The sequence below is a fragment of the Prenolepis imparis genome, unplaced genomic scaffold (genome assembly GCF_030444845.1).
Source record: "Prenolepis imparis isolate NDT839.2.m4 unplaced genomic scaffold, iyPreImpa1.0 SCAF_12, whole genome shotgun sequence".
NCBI classification, from domain to species: Eukaryota; Metazoa; Arthropoda; class Insecta; order Hymenoptera; family Formicidae; genus Prenolepis; species Prenolepis imparis.
This window is the reverse complement of record NW_028141170.1, coordinates 12,560,888-12,580,642: the sequence shown is the minus strand read 5'-3', so window position 1 is coordinate 12,580,642 and position 19,755 is coordinate 12,560,888. Positions and strand designations below refer to the sequence as shown.

Below are 19,755 nucleotides of genomic sequence, written 5' to 3'. Positions count from 1 at the left end.
ATAAGATGTTTACAAAATACTTGGACATATTTTTCTAAGGTATATTCTTCTCGCCAAAATAAAGAAAAAAGTTTATGTATATATATATATATATATATATATACACTAGTGGATTCGGGGGGGGGGGGTAACCCCCCTCGCAAATTAAAAGAAACAGTTTTGCTGAATTCGTTTAAAAAATATAAGTAAAGAAAAACAAACGTTAAAGAGCTATCGACGTCGTTGATCTTGGAATAAAAGCTAATCATGAAACCAAAAATATTAAATAAAATAATTTTGCAAAACCCTCCCCATTATCGACGTTAGGATCCGCTAGTCTATATATATATGTATATGTATATAAAGTAAAAAATGAGTAGTTGCGAAGTTATAGTAAAACAAAGTTTACGTTATTATTAAATGATCATAAACACTTAATTCATAAGAAATGCCTAAAATGGCTACTATTTGATTGAAGATAGCCAAATTTTTATCTATGGGGACATTTAAAACATCTAGTGTATTCACAATTGATAACGAAGAGATATATACTATGTCAATGCATTAATATTAATGCTTGTGATATTATATGAAATCCGAGAACTTTTAAAATGATTCGATAACCCTTACTCCGCCGATTGAATGTCTGTCTTCAATCAAATGGCGGCCATTTAAGCATTTCTTACGAGTTAAGTGTTTACTTATGATTATTTAATAATAACATTAACATAAACTTTGTTTTACTACTTTTAATCCAGTAGGCAAGTACATTCAATTATCGAATAATTAGGATAAAGCTGGAATAAATTTTAATCGCTTTGTTTGGGTGTCAGTAACATACTAAGTTTTTGACCTCCACCGTGATGAGTTTCAGCCGCCATCTTGGAAGAAGGGGTAAAAAATCTGGTTTTCGCGAATATTTCAGTTTCCGTTAAACTTAGGTTAAAAATAGTTCTATACAATATTGTAGGAAATTAAATTCTCTATAAAAAAGATTATATAGGTTTTTTTCATACGACAAATAGTTTTGACGCTAGAGCCGGGAGAAGTTGGGTACTTTTTGCAACAAACGATTTTAGCGACTTTATTTCGCCGTATCTCACTTTTCAAAGGCTGTAGTGTACTTTTGAACTCGTTTCCACACCACCTTGCGGTAGAGTTATTGGCGCGTTTTTTTTATGTAGTATGCCCTGTAGGCCTAATCTATATGTCTCCATTACTCAAATCTTGTTCTTTTTGAAATGGAGGGTTGACAAATGTCACCTTCTACATCATCTTCATTTTCTATGATATTAACATTGTGATCTGCGTTATCAAACACGAATTGAGAAAAAGTATTGCATTATCGATGGTTGCGATGATAATGCCTCCAATAGCCTAACTTTGTCGTATGTGGCGGAAAATTCCAAAGCTGATAGAATATTCAAGAGGTCTTTAGAACTAAAAATCTTTGAGAAACGAAAATGCACCAAAACTGCACCAATTGTAAAGGTGATAAAAAATGCACCAAAACAGCACCAATTTGTAAAGGTGATAAAAAAGATTTCGGTTTATATGCTGTTATAATTGCATGTACAATCAAAATATACTTCGTGTTCTACTTCTCTTGACTTTCGCGTTTGTTCCTCATAATAATTGAATTTAAAAGAAGTTGTAGAGTGCTTGGTCGCTTTCGATGTTCTTTAAAAAGGCATCACTGGGAGGGTAATTATTTGTTTTATACACCAGAGATCTAATATCTTCTATTATAATATCCGCAGCTGCTTTCACTATTCTTAGGCGCTCTTCTTTTATGTTCGAATTTTGCTTTTTATCCTAGTTACTTGTCCGAATTTTACGGTCTGTGTCACGGAAGCTTAAAATAAATTCTCGGTTTTGCTTTATAGTAAGGATAATATTATCACCATACTTTTCTTGCAACTTTTTTTTAAGTGTATTATTTGTATGGATGACGCTTTATATCTTTTTAAAATTTTAGTTAACAAAAACTGGCATCACCACGATGTACCTCGAGAAACGAAGAAATGAAATAAATTAAATTCAAAATAAATTAAATTAAATAAATTAAATCTCATATGTACGAACCAAATAATTACCCTTCTAATCATGTCTTTTTAAAAAACGTGGAAAGCAAGTACTCTATAATTTCTTTTAAATTCAATCATGAGGAACAAACGCGAAAGTCAAGAGAAGTGGAACACGAAGAATATTTTGATTGCATATGCAATTATAACAGCATGTAAGCCGAAATCATTTTTATCACCTTTACAAATTGATTTTGGGGCGTTTTCGTTTCTAAAAAATTTGGTTCTAAAGACCTCTTGAATATTCTATTGGGTTTGGGATTTTGCGCCACATACGACAAAGATAAATTATTGGTGGCATCATCATTGATACAACTGCAATTATCGGTAATGCAACTTTTTCTCAATTCGTATTTGATAACGCAGATCACAATGTTAATATCATAGAAAATGAAGATGATGTGAAAGGTGACATTTGTCAACCCTCCATTTCAAAAAGAACAAGATTTGAGTAACAGAGACAAGTAAAGATGGTGTGAAAACGCACACTATTCAGATTCAAAAGCACACTACAGCCTCTGAAAAGTGAGATACGGCAAAATAAAGTCGCTAAAATCGTTTGTTGCAAAAAGTACCCAACTTCTCCCAGCTTTAGCGTCAAAACTATTTGTCGCATGAAAAAAACCTATAGAACCTAACCTTTTCGGTAGAGAATTTAATTTCCTACAATATTGTGTAGAACTATTTTTAACCTAAGTTTAACCTAAGTTTAACTGAAATATTCGCGAAAAACCGATTTTTCACCCCTTTCTTCCAAGATGGTGGCTGAAGCTCATCACGGGGGAGGTCGAAAACTCAGTATGTCATTACTGACACCCAAACAAAGCGATTAAAATTTATTTCAGCTTTGTTCTAATTATTCGATAATTGGGCCATTTTTAACAATGTGCCGACTGGACTATTTTACTATAACACGTCGCTTTAAGGCTCCTGGGTCTTCGCCGCGGCCATGTGGATTGATTATGGATATATAAACTTTTTCTTTTATTTGACGTGAGGAATACGCCCTAGAAGTTTGTCCAAGTATTTTGTAAACATCCTGTATGTACATACATATACCGGGTGTCCCATTTGAAAAAATATGTTCAAATATATAAAAAACGGCTCGTTTTAGAAAAAAATGTTTCAACTAAAAGTTGTTTGGCTTTGAGGGGGACATAAGATAGTGGCAACAATTTGACCTTGGATAGTCGTTTGAAGGTCACATGAAGATCACCTTCAATTTCTTAAATGGAAACCCCTATTTTTTATTGTATATTCTTGTAGCTTACCTCGAGAGCTTTCCAAAACCCTATATATGAGTTATTTTTTATTAAGTACTTTTTGAGTTATGAGACTTGAAGTTTACAGTATTTTGACATAAAATATAAAATATCTTGTGAAACATTCAGTTTTCGGTAATCTTACCTTAATACTTTTATGCACAGAATAATAAGACCAATCAACTAGTGTAAAGAAAACACATAGTTGCTTTAAAAAAAAAGTATGTAATTTGCAACATATTTTTTAAAAATCATTTGTGTTTTCTTTACACTAGTTGATTGGTCTTATTATTCTGTGCATAAAAGTATTAAGGTAAGATTACCGAAAACTGAATGTTTCACAAGATATTTTATATTTTATGTAAAAATACTGTAAACTTCAAGTTTCATAACTCGGAAAGTACTTAATAAAAAATAACTCATATATAGGGTTTTGGAAAGTTCTCGAGGTAAGCTACAAGAATATACAATAACAAATAGAGGTTTCCATTTAAGAAATTAAAGGTGATCTTCACGTGACCTTCAAACGACTATCCAAGGTCAAATAGTTGCCACTATCTTATGTCCCCCTCAAAGCCAAACAACTTTTAGTTGAAACATTTTATTCTAAAACGCGTCGTTTTTTATATATTTGAGCATATTTTTTAAAATGGGACATATGATATACATATGCGTGTGTGTGTTTTGTATTATGATTTCAGATTACTAATTCTTATCCAACGGACATTGTATCTAAAGTGGTGATTCCAGAAAGTTATATATTAGAGAATGCATTAGCAACAAATAGTCAATTATCTCATTCAATATTGACTTTGCGTACTAATCTTGCTCCAGTCATAAAAGGTAAAAAACCCTTTGCAAATTTAGAGAATGTTTATAATCCAATTTTAAGCAAGTTATTATATTATCGATGAGAGCATTTTGCGATATTAAGAGAAACTATTAAAAAGAATTGCTAAATATAGATATTTATATATTATAATAAATCGAAAAGGCTCTGATATGCTAGGTAAGAAATGGTTTAATAAAAATCAGAGAATGAGAGGCAGATATTAGGCAAAACAAATTAGTTTTAAATATTTTTCTTATTAGTTCACATTTCCTATCTGAGTTTGTATTTGTATAGTCTTTCCGATTTATTATAATGTATAACTATTGTTTATTAAATTTTTTATACTATATAAGATATATATTTTTATAATTTTCTTATTTTTTATATAAGATAGATCCTATCCTTCATTATAATAACAAGTAAAGGCTCAGAATGAGATAAACTTTTTTAAGCAAAAGTTTTATATTTAGAACCGTATTTTATAATTTATCCAGATTTTTCGAAAAAATTGAATTGTTTAACATACCATCCTCCTTGTTTTAAAAATTTTTTAATTTGTCTATAAACAAATTAAAAAGAATTTCATGACAAATTCAATCGTGCAATTTATTTTTGTAAAATTTATTTTTCGGAAAAGACATTTTAAAGAAATTAAGTACAAACATTTCCTATACATACGCCATTCCGTGTACTAATCTAATCCGCTCTCTACTTAATGACAAATTTTTCTTCGTAATTATTCGTAAAATAATAGAATAAAAATTTAATATTTTTATTTAAAAAAAATTTGCATATAGTTATAGTAATATGTTTGTTGAAATAATAAAAAGAAAACTAGGCGGACTGTTTGGTGATGTATCAAAAACTATTTAACTAAAATATAAAAAACTATCTAACTACTAATTATTTAATTATTACAAACTAAACTATCTAACTAAAATGCAGAAATATAAAGAGATATAGTATAATTTTGCTTGTAAAGTACATTATTATATAAATATTAATATAAAACCATTCAGTACATTGCGACAAATCAGTAATACGGGAAATACAACAATGCAGTACAGAAATAAATTTTGTTCTATCAGTAATTATTTCATTATAAGTTTATTGTGAGTTAGTAAATATTTAATAATACTTATTATTATTATACTATATTAATATACTTATATATAATAATAATAAGTATTATTATACTATAATAATACTTATTATTATTATACTATATTAATTTAAAATTTTTTAATTATTATTTATGCTTTTTATTATACTTTCAGTTTTATAATTTCTTTTCTTAACTTATATTAGTAATATAAAGTTTTTTCTCTCACTTTTATCTTACAATTACTTTTATGTTATGTAGATTTTATTGGAGTAATATTTTTATTCTTCATATAAAATGGTATGATAAAACTACTGTTTAGAGAAGGCCTCTCTGATAACCTTGACCTTTACATATATTGTCAAGGTCACTCTATTCTAGTAACAATCAAAAAGTAACAATCAAAGAGTAACAATCAAAAGGTTTTAGCCGTTCATTGTTTATTAAAAAGTTATTAACAAAAGTTTTCATAAATAGATATTATATTTCTGACATATCTTATGGTACATTTGAGAAGTAAACAGTGTGTTATTCCCAAACCTATTTTAATTTTAAATCAGAAATATATTGTATATACATACAGGGTGTCCCATTTTAATCTCCTCAGGCAAACATCTCGAAAAATATGGAAGATACGGAAAAATGTTTCAGACAAAAGTTGTAGGACTTGAAGGGGGACAGATGATGAAAATATGGACTTGACCTTGAGTGACATATTGAAGGTCAGGTCAAGGTCATCGATGTTTTCTTAAATGAAACTTCCTATTTTTTATTGCATATTCTTGTAGCCCTTGTCGAGACGTTTTCAAAACACTACCTATTGATGTCTCTTACGCAAGCCGTTCCCAAGATATGAAGCTTTAAAATTGACATACCGCCGACATTTGCATTACCCGATGTACACCGCGGGGAGGTTGTTCAGTCAAATTTGTACATTAAGTGGCCCTAAAAAGGACAGACTTTGTGTATGTATGTGTGTGTGTGTGTGCTTCTTTAGTAAAACTTTTCTCTAATTATTTTTCTTCTGATTATTTTAATGTAAGGGAAAGGATAAGAAAATGGTAGAGAAAGAGAGATAAAAGTTTTACTAAAGGAGCACGCACGCGCGCGCGCGCGCGCGCACGCACACACACACACACACACACACACACACACACACACACACACACACACACACACACACACACACACACACACACACACGAACACACACACACACACGAACACACACACACACACACACACACACGAACACACACACACACACACACACACACACACGAACACACACACACAGTCTGCCCTTTTTAGAGCCACTTGATATACAAATTCGACTAAACAACCTCCCCGCGGTGTACATCGGGTAATGCAAATGCCGGCGGTATGTCAATTTTAAAGCTTCATATCTTGGGAACGGCTTGCGTAAGAGACATCAATAAGTAGTGTTTTGAAAACGTCTCGACAAGGGCTACAAGAATATGCAATAAAAAATAGGAAGTTTCATTTAAGAAAACATCGATGACCTTGACCTGACCTTCAATATGTCACTCAAGGTCAAGTCCATATTTTCATCATCTGTCCCCCTTCAAGTCCTACAACTTTTGTCTGAAACATTTTTCCGTATCTTCCATATTTTTCGAGATGTTTGCCTGGGGAGATTAAAATGGGACACCCTGTATGTATATATACCTAGAGTAGTGACCTTTCCTCCCGGGACACCCTGTATATATATATATATATATATACATATATACAGGGTGTTCTAAAAAGGCGGCCAAACTTTAGGGAGATATTCCTCACACCTAAAGGATGAAAAAATGTTATATAAACATGAGTGCGGAAACGCTTATTTCAGGAGTTATGTTGAAAATACTGTTGACTGTGTTACTTACAAGAAACAATTTAGGATTAATTATTGTGGACGACAATCGTTTAATCAGTAGGTATATTTACATTTTTTTTAAAGTGACCTTGAGTACGGTTACAACAAATATTGAAAATGTGCATCATTTGCCTGAATACACGCTGGTATAAACGCTGTGCGTTTTGGCCATTACCATCTGCCAAGCCATAAATGAAATGCATGTTTTCAAGTTTCGCATTTGTGTTCATAACCATGTGATTTTGTACAATTACAATAAACCTTCCCATACACCATCAAAACCAAAACATGTCTAAAATCGGGACTTAAGATGTTTTTAAGATATCTTTTAGACATTATATGTCATAAAATGTCTTAAAGACGTATCGAAGACGTCTTAAAGATGTTCTTATGTCTCGATTTTAGACATGTTTTGGTTTTGATGCTGTATGGGTTGTTTCACGGATGATCTACAGTACAGAACTGAACTAAAATGTGATCACAATGTTCTGCCAACTTCAAGAGATGCGCATCCCTTGAAGTTGGCAGAACAACAAATATTGACTTTGAATAACAAATATTGACCTTTAATAACGTTAAAAATGATCCCTTAATAACATTAAATCAATATTTTCTGATTTTTACCTGGCAGATAAGGTCACTATCTCATTAGCCGTAACGTCGCATATTCCGTAAAGAAGCTCTAACTCCTAAAATAAACGTTTCCGCAATTATGTTCATATAACATTTTTTCATCCTTTAGGTGTGAGGAATATCTTCTTAAAGTTTGGCCGCACCTTTTTAGAACACCCTGTATGTCCTATTTTAAAGGACCCACTCAAATACCTCAGAAACACTGCGTTAAATCGAAAAATGTTACCTACAAAAGTTGTAGGGTTTCGAGGGGGACATAACATAGTAATATTTATATGACCTTGGGCGGCGTCTCCAAGGTCAAGTGAAGGTGAGAATGAATTTTTGAAATGGAAACCCATATTTTTTATTATAATATCTTTTTCTACTAATTAATTTGAACAACTTTTATCTGAAGCATTTTTTTATTTTCCTAATAGTTTTTAAGATATTCAAGAAAAACTTGGTAATTCTTTCAACATGTTTTTCTATGTAAAAATTCCGTCTTTTTTATTTAGAGATTTATTAATAAAATTTTTTTTTCTTAATCTTTTCCTTTTGTCATTTGACTTTTAATCGTAGAATTTCGAGGGGGACATCCAATGGTGACCTTGACTTTGACCTAGAGGTCAAATTTGAAGGTCATTTGAAGGTTAACTTTAAAATCTTAAATGGAAACCCCCATTTTTTATTTGACATTCTTGTAGCTGACATCGAGAGCTTTCCAAAACACTATAATTAAATAAAATAGAATATATAATAAAAAATTATGAAAGGTTTAGCTCGAAATGTAAAACATGATTGGATTGAAGGCCTTTAACGAGCGAATAACATAAGACAAAGTTTTAATTTTATTGATGTGAGATTAACAATTATTTTACAGGGAACGTTTCGACGCTTACTTGCGTCTCTTCAGCCGCAAACATTGAATTTAATATATATGACGCGTGTGTGTTTCATACGAAAATCATTACTTAGCAGTAAGAACGCTGGTGTTAACGCATTGATTTAATGAGGACCGTTGTCATGTTCGGAAAGTCCGGTTGTGTGGCATCTTTGTTATAATAGTGTAATGACCATATGTCAAGTCGAACTTCATGATAGTCAAACTTAAAATTGTATGTCACATTGATAAGAATTTTATCGATTATTTTTTGTATCCGTTATTTTGTATGAGCAAGTGTTATTACAGTCGAACGGTCGTAGACAATATGATTAAATGTTTTTTCATTAAGTACTTTTCGAGTTATAAGGCTTGAAAGTTACAGTACCGCCGGCATTAGCATTACCCAAAGTGTACCACGCGGAGGTTGCCCGGTCGGATTTACACCTCTTTTGTGTTCGGAGAACGATCCAGCCAATGAAGGCAAGATCAGTGGTTGATCCAGCCAATGAAGGCAAGATCGGTGGTTGATCCAGCCAATGAAGGCAAGATCGGTGGTTGATCCATAGTAATAATTCAATTAATTAAATGTTCGAAGGTCGCACCGTTGACTTGTTGGCAGTACTGAATACGGCGTTCAAAATGTCTAACAGTACGCAAGAGTACATTACGTGGAATATTACATGCAGCTCGGATTCTTTCCTTCATGCCATCTCTTGTGGTCGGTGCATTCCGGTAAACTACATCTTTGAGGTAGCCCCACAAATAAAAATCAAGCGATGTTAGATCGGGCGATCTTGCTGGCCATCTTACTGGACCGCCTCTGCCAATCCATCGATTACGAAAGGTATTATTGAGGAAAGCTTTGACCGTATTGGCATAATGAGGACCTGCGCCATCTTGTTGCAATCACATTCTCCTCCTTGTATCGAGGTCAACATCTTCAAGTAAACCCGGAAGATCGTCTCTCAGCAACTGTAAATAATTTGCACCATTAACCATGGCATCAAAAAAATAAGGACCAATTAAATAGCCATTAACAATTCCACACCAGACAGTTAGGCTCCAACGATGCTAGTTATCAATCTGCCCCATCCAATGAGGATTAACTGAACTCCAATAGTGACAATTATGTCTATTCATTATCCCAGTATTGTGAAAAGTAGCTTCATCACTGAAAAGTACGTAATTAAAAAATTCGTTGTCGTTTCGAATTTTTTGTGATGCCCACTGACAAAACAATAGCCGATCCCTGCTCAATTAAAGCTTGGTTAAGAGTTATGTAGTAAGGATGATATCTCACGGCTTTTTTAGATGTCTACCAGCAGTCGATTTCGGAATGCTCAGCGTACGTTGAATTTCACGCAAACTTACACGTGGGTTAAAATGCACCATCGCCACAACTGCTATAAAGTAAGGATTCATTACATGATCATTGTTGTCATATCTTCTTCGTTGACGACGAAGATTTCCTCTCCGAATCCTAATTTCAATTTTGCGTATCCTAGAATGATCCGGGTGTTGGCGTCGAGGGAATCGTCTACGATACAATGCTACTGCTCTTCTGTAATTGCGCCGACATTCTCCTAAGATTAGAAGAATATCGACAATCTCGTTAGGCGAGTAATCAGGCATTTTTTTCCAAATTCCGATTTTACGATCGAAAAAATCCAGGAATGTCTGAAAATGTCTCGAGATTGGGAACAAGTGAGAGATAAGTTACTTAAGATGAGATTCCGTATCTGCAACAGGCTACTTGAATAGGATTATTGGTTCAGGACACGTGACGTCTTTCATGCGAATGCTGAAGAAGTTGTCTAAGAGTCAATATGTCAATTGCTATTGAGCTCCAGTTAATCCTCCTTGGATGAGGCAGATTGATAACTAACTTCTGAAAAATATCTCACCATTCGGCATTTTTACGTCAAAATGGAAATAAGAAAAACAACTTCCAATGGCCTTGATCTTAACAAATGTTATCAAGATTATGATCTTGAACAATGTTCAAGAGGTTTTAGCCTTTGGTCGGTCGATCATCTTGGGTAATGCTAATGCCGGTGGTACTGTAACTTTCAAGCCTTATAACTCGAAAAGTACTTGATGAAAAAACATTTAATTATAGTGTTTTGGAAAGCTCTCGATGTCAGCTACAAGAATGTCAAATAAAAAATGGGGGTTTTCATTTAAGATTTTAAAGTTAACCTTTAAATGACCTTTAAATTTGACCAAGGTCAAAGTCAAGGTCACCATCGGATGTCCCCCTCGAAATCCTATGATTGAAAGTCAAATGACAGAAGGAAAAGATTCAGAAAAAAAAATTTTATTAATAAATCTCTAAATAAAAAAGACGGAATTTTTACATAGAAAAACATGTTGAAAGAGTTACTAAGTTTTTCTTGAATATCTTAAAAAATATTAGGAAAATAAAAAAATGCTTCAGATAAAAGTTGTTCAAATTAATTAGTAGAAAAAGATGTTATAAAAAAAATATGGGTTTCCATTAAAAAAATTCACCTTCACTTGACCTTGGAGACGCCCAAGGTCATATAAATATTACTATGTTATGTCCCCCTCGAAACCCTACAACTTTTGTAGGAAACATTTTTCGATTTAACGCAGTGTTTCTGAGATATTTGAGTGGGTCCTTTAAAATGGGACACCCGGTATATATAGTATATATATATATATATATATATATATATATATATATATATATACTAAACAAACGTATACGAAGCACACCATCAGGTGCAGGACAACAAACTAAATCGAAAAGTCCTGAGCCATTTTTTTATCTGAGCTTTATTTTTTATGCTATAAATTGTTAAAGTTTGCCAATCAGCGCGTGGCTACAACGGAAGGCAGCGTAGGCGCCGCCTACTGGGTGGGGAGCGCGGGATCGGAGAGTAGCGAGACAAAGTGGGGCGAAGCGAATGTAGCATGTCTCTGCTCTTTTTTGTACGTTTTGCGTAGCTCTTAAAATTTGATTATTCTCGATACTCTCGGCAGTGTGGAATATTTAATTTTTCCATCTCGTTAGCTGTCTCCATATTTGTGTTTAGAAATATTTTTTCTTTGAAGAGAAAGGTCACGAGTTGTAGTCCGGAGATCGAGCAGGCCACGGACTAGTACTGAATCCTTCCCATCCTTGAGGAAAATTTTTATCGAAGTAATGGCGGATGATACTTTTGAATAAGATTAATTGAAATTAATATGTGTAAAGTGGTTCCGATAATTGGACTTAAATATTAAATTTATTGTAAGCGCAAAGTATGTTTTTATTTTTAACATATTTAACAAAAAAAACTTTCTTGATGTATGAAAACATTATAATACATATGTATGTAGTAATGGCTACTTTTATTAAAATTTTTAGTCTTGATGTGTGAACATGATATAAAAATTAAGCCCTGAGAGTAGAATACAGTATTGAAACTGAGATAGCGATCTTCACAATTTCGATAGATTATATTAAACTCGCAATAAAATAATAATTATAAACATTTTTATAATAATAAAATAAAAATAAATAATAATATAAATTATAATAAAATTAAACACATTTATAATAATAAAATAAAATGTAAATAATAATATAAATATAATAATAAAATAAAAATAAAGATTTAAAAATAAATATAAATTAATAATAAAAAATAAATTTATAATAAAAATAAACACTAAGAATATAAAGGCTCGATATATATCAAATATAAATCGGTAATAGATAGGCTATTCGAGCCGTACGCGGATGTCGGTGCGTCGATTTCAACGAAAATTAATTTTTTCGTTGGAATTAACTAATTGTGCACGGGGCACACATTTTGCTTGGTACACCGCCAAGACTTTAATACGGAACAATCTCAATTCGAGATTTTTAATTCCAAAGATCCCCTCTAACCCCCCTACAGAATTATAGGCGAGAAAAATATAGATCCGAAAGTCGCTGAATCGGGAATCGAACCCGAGACCTTTCTCTGTGTGCCCCGTGCACAATTAGTTAATTCCAACGAAAAAATTAATTTTCGTTGGAATCGACGCACCGACATCCGCGTACGGCTCGAATAGCCTATCTATTACCGATTTATATTTGATATATATCGAGCCTTTATATTCTTAGTGTTTAATTCACGCCGGCTGAAAAAGGTGTTATTTACAAATAGTTATTTATCAAGGCAGAGAAAAATAGCTCAGATGGTGAGAGCAGTCGCCCGGCAAGCGAAAGGTCTCGGGTTCGATTCCCGATTCAGCGACTTTCGGATCTATATTTTTCTCGCCTATAATTCTGTAGGGGGTTTAGAGGGGATCTTTGGAATTAAAAATCTCGAATTGAGATTGTTCCGTATTAAAGTCTTGGCGGTGTACCAAGCAAAATGTGCCCCGTGCACAATTAGTTAATTCCAACGAAAAAATTAATTTTCGTTGGAATCGACGCACCGACATCCGCGTACGGCTCAAATAGCCTATCTATTACCGATTTATAATAAAAATAAATATTTTCATAATAAAAATAATTCTTATGTGTTAACAAATTAATTATTTAACTAAAATTAAAGAAATTGTTCGAAATGAGTTCCTCCCACTTCGATACATATTTCTGCTCTTTTTTGTACGTCTTGCGTAGCTTTTTGTATATGATGATTTTCAATTCTTTGAACAGAGTGGAATACCAATTCTTCCATTTCGTCTGCGGTTTCGATGTTGTTATTTAAAAACACTTTTTCTTTAATCGCTCCCCAAAGATAAAAATCACATGGGTTGAAGTCCGGAGATCGAGCAGGCCACGGAGTTATTGAACCTTTTCCAAATCATCCTTGTGGAAAATTTTCATTAAGATAACGGCGGATGATACCTTTGAATAAGATTCATTGATATTAATACTAGAAGTGATTCAATAGATAATTAGACTTAAATGCTAACTTCTAAGTGCAAAGTGTATGTTTTTACTTTTAACATATTTAATAAAACTTTCTTTATGAAAACAAATTATACACAATACACATGTATGTATAATAATAAATACTGTTATTAAAATTTTTAGTGTTGATAAAGCACTATATAAAAATTAACCTTTAAGGGTAGACTATAATATTGAATCTGAGATAGCAATTTATATATCAGCTAACTATTTTGATAGATTCTTCTAAACTGTATGCAATAAACATTTTTATAGTAAAAATTTCTTACGTGCAGAATGGGCAGGTGCGCCATCATGCATGAATATCATAGCTCGTCTATTTAATGCTACATCTTCCAAATTATTCTCTGCCGGAATTAATAAATCTGGCAGATCATTTCGCAAGAAATTGAGATATTCTTGAGCATTTAAACGTTCTGGTAGTATAAAAGGTCCAATCTAAGCTCAATTAATAAAGTTATATTAATAATAGGAACAATATTAGTAACAAAACAGTAGTATAATTAACGATTACAAATTAGAATTCTATAAAGAAAATGTTTATTGTATTGATTATAAATAAAAAAGATATGTCAAATCGAGAGAGACATTAAGGGCCAGTTTTTCAATAATAGTTTAAACTTATTGTTAGATCGAAGTTTAAACTTTGCGCAGAACACATGTGCACATAGTTTCAACTTAGATCTAATTTTAAACTATTATTGAATAACCGGCCTTAAGAGAAATATTAAAAAATAAATACAAATATAAGTGATAGGGCCTTAAGAGCCGAACGCGAATGTTGATGCGTATTCCAACGAAATTTAATTTTTTCGCTGGAATTAAATTAATTGTGCATAGGGCACGAATTTTACTACTTGGTATACTGCCAAGTCTTGTATGGAATAATCTCATACTTGAGATTTTTATTCTATACATCCCCTCTAACCCCCCTAAACCCCCCTAAAGAATTAAATGCGAGAGAAAAATATAGATCCGAAAGTCGCTGAATCGGGAATCGAACCCGAGAGAAAATATAGAATCGAAAGGATCTGAATAGCTCAGATGGAAGAGCAGTCGCCCGGCAAGCGAAAGGTCTCGGGTTCGATTCCCGATTCAGCGACTTTCGGATCTATATTTTTCTCTCGCATTTAATTCTTTAGGGGGGTTTAGGGGGGTTAGAGGGGATGTATAGAATAAAAATTTCAAGTATGAGATTATTCCATACAAGACTTGGCAGTATACCAAGTAGTAAAATTCGTGCCCTATGCACAATTAATTTAATTCCAGCGAAAAAATTAAATTTCGTTGGAATACGCATCAACATCCGCGTTCGGCTCTTAAGGCCCTATCACTTATATTTGTATTTATTACGGAAGAGCCTTAATAGTAATTCTTATTGTTTATTTACGCCGGCCGAAAAGGCGTTAGTTAAAGTATTTATTTAAAAAGCAGAGAAAAATATAGAATCGAAAGGATCTGAATAGCTCAGATGGAAGAGCAGTCGCCCGGCAAGCGAAAGGTCTCGGGTTCGATTCCCGATTCAGCGACTTTCGGATCTATATTTTTCTCTCGCATTTAATTCTTTAGGGGGGTTTAGGGGGGTTAGAGGGGATGTATAGAATAAAAATCTCAAGTATGAGATTATTCCATACAAGACTTGGCAGTATACCAAGTAGTAAAATTCGTGCCCTATGCACAATTAATTTAATTCCAGCGAAAAAATTAAATTTCGTTGGAATACGCGTTCGGCTCTTAAGGCCCTATCACTTATATTTGTATTTATTACGGAAGAGCCTTAATAGTAATTCTTATTATTAAAAAATAAGTTCCATTGAAAAAAAAAAGATTAAAAAGGACTGAATAAAAATAGTTTTAATTCAATTAATTTAAATTTCAATTAATTTATAATCTTAAAATACTTATGATTTGATCTCCCAGCAATCCACACCAAACATTTACGGAATATCGGTATTGAAAAGAACTTGACCTAGTGAGAAATGGATTTCCATGGCTCCAGTAATGATAATTTTGGGTATTAAACATTCCGTTTCTCGTAAATGTACATTCATTAGTATACAAAATCCGACTTCCGTAATTAGGTCTCAAATTCATTTGATTTAAATAATATTCAGCAAAATTCACATGTTGTACTTTTGTATTTGGCAAACTTTAACAATTTATAGCATAAAAAATAAAGCTCAGATAAAAAAATGACTTAGGACTTTTCGAGTTAGTTTGTTGTCCTGCACCTGATGGTGTGCTTCGTATACGTTTGTTTAGTTACACCCTGTATATATACAGGGTGTCCCGGGAGGAAAGCTCACTACTCTAGGAGATGATAGTATCGGTTATTTTAAGCAAAAAAGTTCATATAAACGAATGTCCTATGCCGAACGATTTCCGAGATAAGTTGTGCGCAATATTATTACGCCTGAAGTCAGTTGATTGTTGATTGTGATATTAGCTGCGTTGCAAAATTCACTGCCAGTACTGGAAATCTATAGTTCACGTTACGTATACTATAGATTTCCAGTACTGGCAATTAATTTTAGAACACAACTGTCGTAGAAGTGTTATTAAAAATGTTGGCGGTAGAATTTTTGAAAATTTATTATAAACTGTAAAAATATAATTTTTTTATGTATTAAAAACTTTATTTATTAAAAGTAGATTGCCAAGTTTACATAGGTGTAAAAAATGTGTCATTTGAACAATAAATTAGAAACAGTACGTAGTATCTCTTTCTTATCAGTAATTTTGCTACTGTACATTTAATAGCTCTATCTCGGAAATCGTTCGGAATAGGACACTCATTTATATGAACTGTTTTGCTTAAAATGACCGATACTATCATCTCTTAGAGTAGTGACCTTTCCTCCCGGGACACCCTGTATACATATACCGGGTGTTCAAAATAAAACGTTACAAATTTTTATCTCCAAAAATAGTTTTTAGAAAAAAATGTTTTAAATAAAAGTTGCAGTATTTCAAGGGAGAGATAAGTTGATGTTATAGAAATGTTTGTAGAAGACGGTTTTCAAGGTTATTTTAAAGTCAACTTGATTTTTTAAAATGGAATTACCCTAAATATTTTATGTAAATAAATTCCTTGTAACATTCTGCATAAAAAATTATAAGGGTAAGATAGTCAAAAATCGAACGGTTCACGAGATATTTACATCTTAATATCTGACATATTTTGATATAAAATATACAAAATATCTCATAAATTATTTAGTTTTCGATTATCTTACCTTAATACTTTAATGTATATGTAGAATAATTAGACAAATCAATTGATATAAAGAAAATACATACTTGTTTTTAAGAAAAAATATGTAACTGCATGTTGCAAATTGTAACATCAACTTATCTCCCCCTTGAAATACTGCAACTTTTATTTGAAACATTTTTTTTTAAAAACAATATTTTTGGAGATAAAAATTTGTAACGCTTTATTTTGAACACCCGGTATATAGGGTGTCCAATTTTAATCTATCACCCTTCGTAACTTTGCAGGAAGCGATCGTAGAAAAAAATGTTTTATGCAAGAGTTTTTTGATCTCGAGGGGGACATAATATGGTGTCATTGCTTTTAAGAAAAAGTACGCAGCTGCATGTTGCAAATTACATAAATTTTTTTATGTGTTTTCTTTACACCACTTGATTGCTCTTATTATTCCGTGCATAAAAGTATTAAGGTAAGATTACCGAAAACTGAATATTTTACAAGATATTTTACATTTTATGTCAAAAGATTCTTAATTTCAATCCTCATAACTTGAAAAATACTTAACGGAAAAACATTTTATTATAGTGTTTTAAAAAGCTCTCGAGATAAGCTACAAGAATATGCAATGAAAAATAGCAGATTCCATTTAAGAAATTGAAGGTGATCTTCATGTGATCTTCAAACGACTATCCAAAGTTAAATCAATGACACCATTTTATGTCCCCCTTGAAGTCAAATAATCTGACAAAAAATGTCAAGAATCAAAAATTTATCAGTTTGTAACCGTCAACAAATGGTTTTAAAATGGTTAATTTTGAATTGAAATGTGTAACATAAAATAATATCGTGTTTGTATGTACTCATTGAATTTATTTTGCTGTCCTCTACATTACTATTAAAAAACAGACAATAGTTCCATTTTAAAAAATCAAGCCAACCTTGCTTTTTTATAAAAAGAAAAGTGTTTTCGGCAAATTTTTATTATTGCAATTTGTTGACGGTTACAAACTGATAAATTTTTTATTTATGACATTTTTTGTCAGATTATTGTAAGTGCCCTAAAAATCGTGGCGATTGTTACGAGAACCATCCTTATAAGAGATTATGTGAAATTAATAAAGTATAAAATATACTTTATTAGGTAAAATATACTCGTAAACTATTCACTTTTTGACCATCCTACCCTTATAATTTTTTATGCAGAATATTGTGAGGAATTGATTTATATAAAAAAATATGTTGGTTCCATTTAAAAAATACAAGGTGACATTGATTTGTTTATAAAAAAAAAATTAAAAGAAAATTTTTTTATTGCATGTTATAGCTTGCGTAAAGCAGATTAATTTTCACTGTATAAACTTTTTTTTAAACTGGCGGAAATGTCTCAAAAATCGTGGCGACCGTTACGTGAACCACCCTGTATATGTATATAGATTTAGGTTTATTGTTAGTTAGATTATATCTTTCGGAAGTGGAGCCCCCCCGTAGAGGCGGAAGGGGGGGGACGGAATCTACTGTGTACCACGTATATGTACTTTGCAAGACGAAGCAAAATTCTCTCACTCTCCACTGCGAGAGGCTCCACTTCCGAAAAATATAACCTAATCCAAATCTGTTTCTGATTTAAAACTAATTGTAAGAACATAAACTTTGTTTTTTATACTGAAAGTAGAGGAATTGTTTTCGTGGTGGGGGGTACAGGAGAGAGGAAAGGGAGAACTCCTTTTTTTTAGCGTGTGGGAATGCATTAAACCTTCGTCCCTTGGGGGAGGGACTGGGGGTTATTATGTGGGATTCTCCTTTTAACGGACCTACCTACTAAAACCTACACGATGGCCGCATCCGCGCGCAAAATTGGAAACTCCCCGGGAATCTGACAGTTACGAGGCACGCTTTTTAAATAAAATCCGTTTTAAAATAAAAAAAGATCTTAACATATAAAAATAATTTATTATGGCCAAAAAAATTCTACAAGCTTACTTTATTTTTCAATATAATCATTATTGATTTTCATGCATTTTTGATATCGTTTTAATAACTTTCTATATCCATTATTTTAAAAGTATGCTACTTTCTTAATTTAAATTTATACTCTTATATCTATCAACATTCATTCATTGTTCTTTCCTATTTACTTTTCTTCTTTGCCAACTTTATCTTCCACTAAATCTTCTCGACAAAAACTTCCTCAACTTCATTTACTTTCTTTCATCGCTTAATCATAATTAACCATATTTAACTATTCATTATTATTATATCCCAGTTGTTCACCTCTCCAAAAATTTCTCTTGTTTCCAAGTCTTTTCTTTTTTAAATCCTATAACTTTTGTATAAGACATTTTTCAAAAATGCATAGTTTTCATAAAATGATAAGATCTGTAAACATTGTTTATGAGATATTCGACCGTTTCCAGACTTTCAAAACACTCTGTGTATATAGTGTATGTGTGTATATATATATATATATATATGTATATATAATGTATATATTCCGTAGATATCAAGACATTGCGTCAAACTGCGCGTGAAACTGATGAAAGATACCATAAAGCATACAAAAGTCATATTACTGTAGAAACTAATATGAAAAATACGACGAGTGATTTATTATCTGAAACGAATCAGCTGAAGGACAAATTGTTAAAGGTAATTTATATATCAGAATATATAAAATTTGATAAAGAGAATGATAAAATAATTACCATTGTATTGTAGAATAATGAACAGAAGAGAAAACTACAACAGAAAATTGGAAAAATGAAAATTACCGAAGAAAAATTACATAATAAAACAGAGGTAATATACAAGGTGTCCGGAAAGGTAAGGTCAATCGAATAGGAGGTGAAAGAGGAGCATGAGTAGAACACATAATGTAAATAAAATTTTTCGTATTCGCTATGGTTTAGAAAATACAGCGCTTTATAGGGGTGCATAAAAAGTGTTGAAACCCCTTAATATTTCGAAAAGTACGCATTTTCGAGAAAAAT

At 32.1% G+C, this 19,755-nt stretch overlaps 1 protein-coding gene and 1 pseudogene across 1 annotated transcript in view; one reads left to right on the top strand and one right to left on the bottom strand.

Annotated features, from left to right (window-relative positions):
* Positions 1–19,755, top strand: part of LOC145943851 (intraflagellar transport protein 81 homolog) — a 42,470-nt gene that overhangs the window by 19,359 nt on the left and 3,356 nt on the right. The window contains exons 9-11 of the mRNA XM_083051724.1: positions 4,027–4,168; positions 19,266–19,414; positions 19,484–19,564. Coding sequence (XP_082907850.1) covers positions 4,027–4,168; positions 19,266–19,414; positions 19,484–19,564 — 372 coding nt within the window. The remainder of the gene's footprint in view (positions 1–4,026; positions 4,169–19,265; positions 19,415–19,483; positions 19,565–19,755) is intronic.
* Positions 9,102–10,271, bottom strand: LOC145943926 (uncharacterized; annotated as a pseudogene).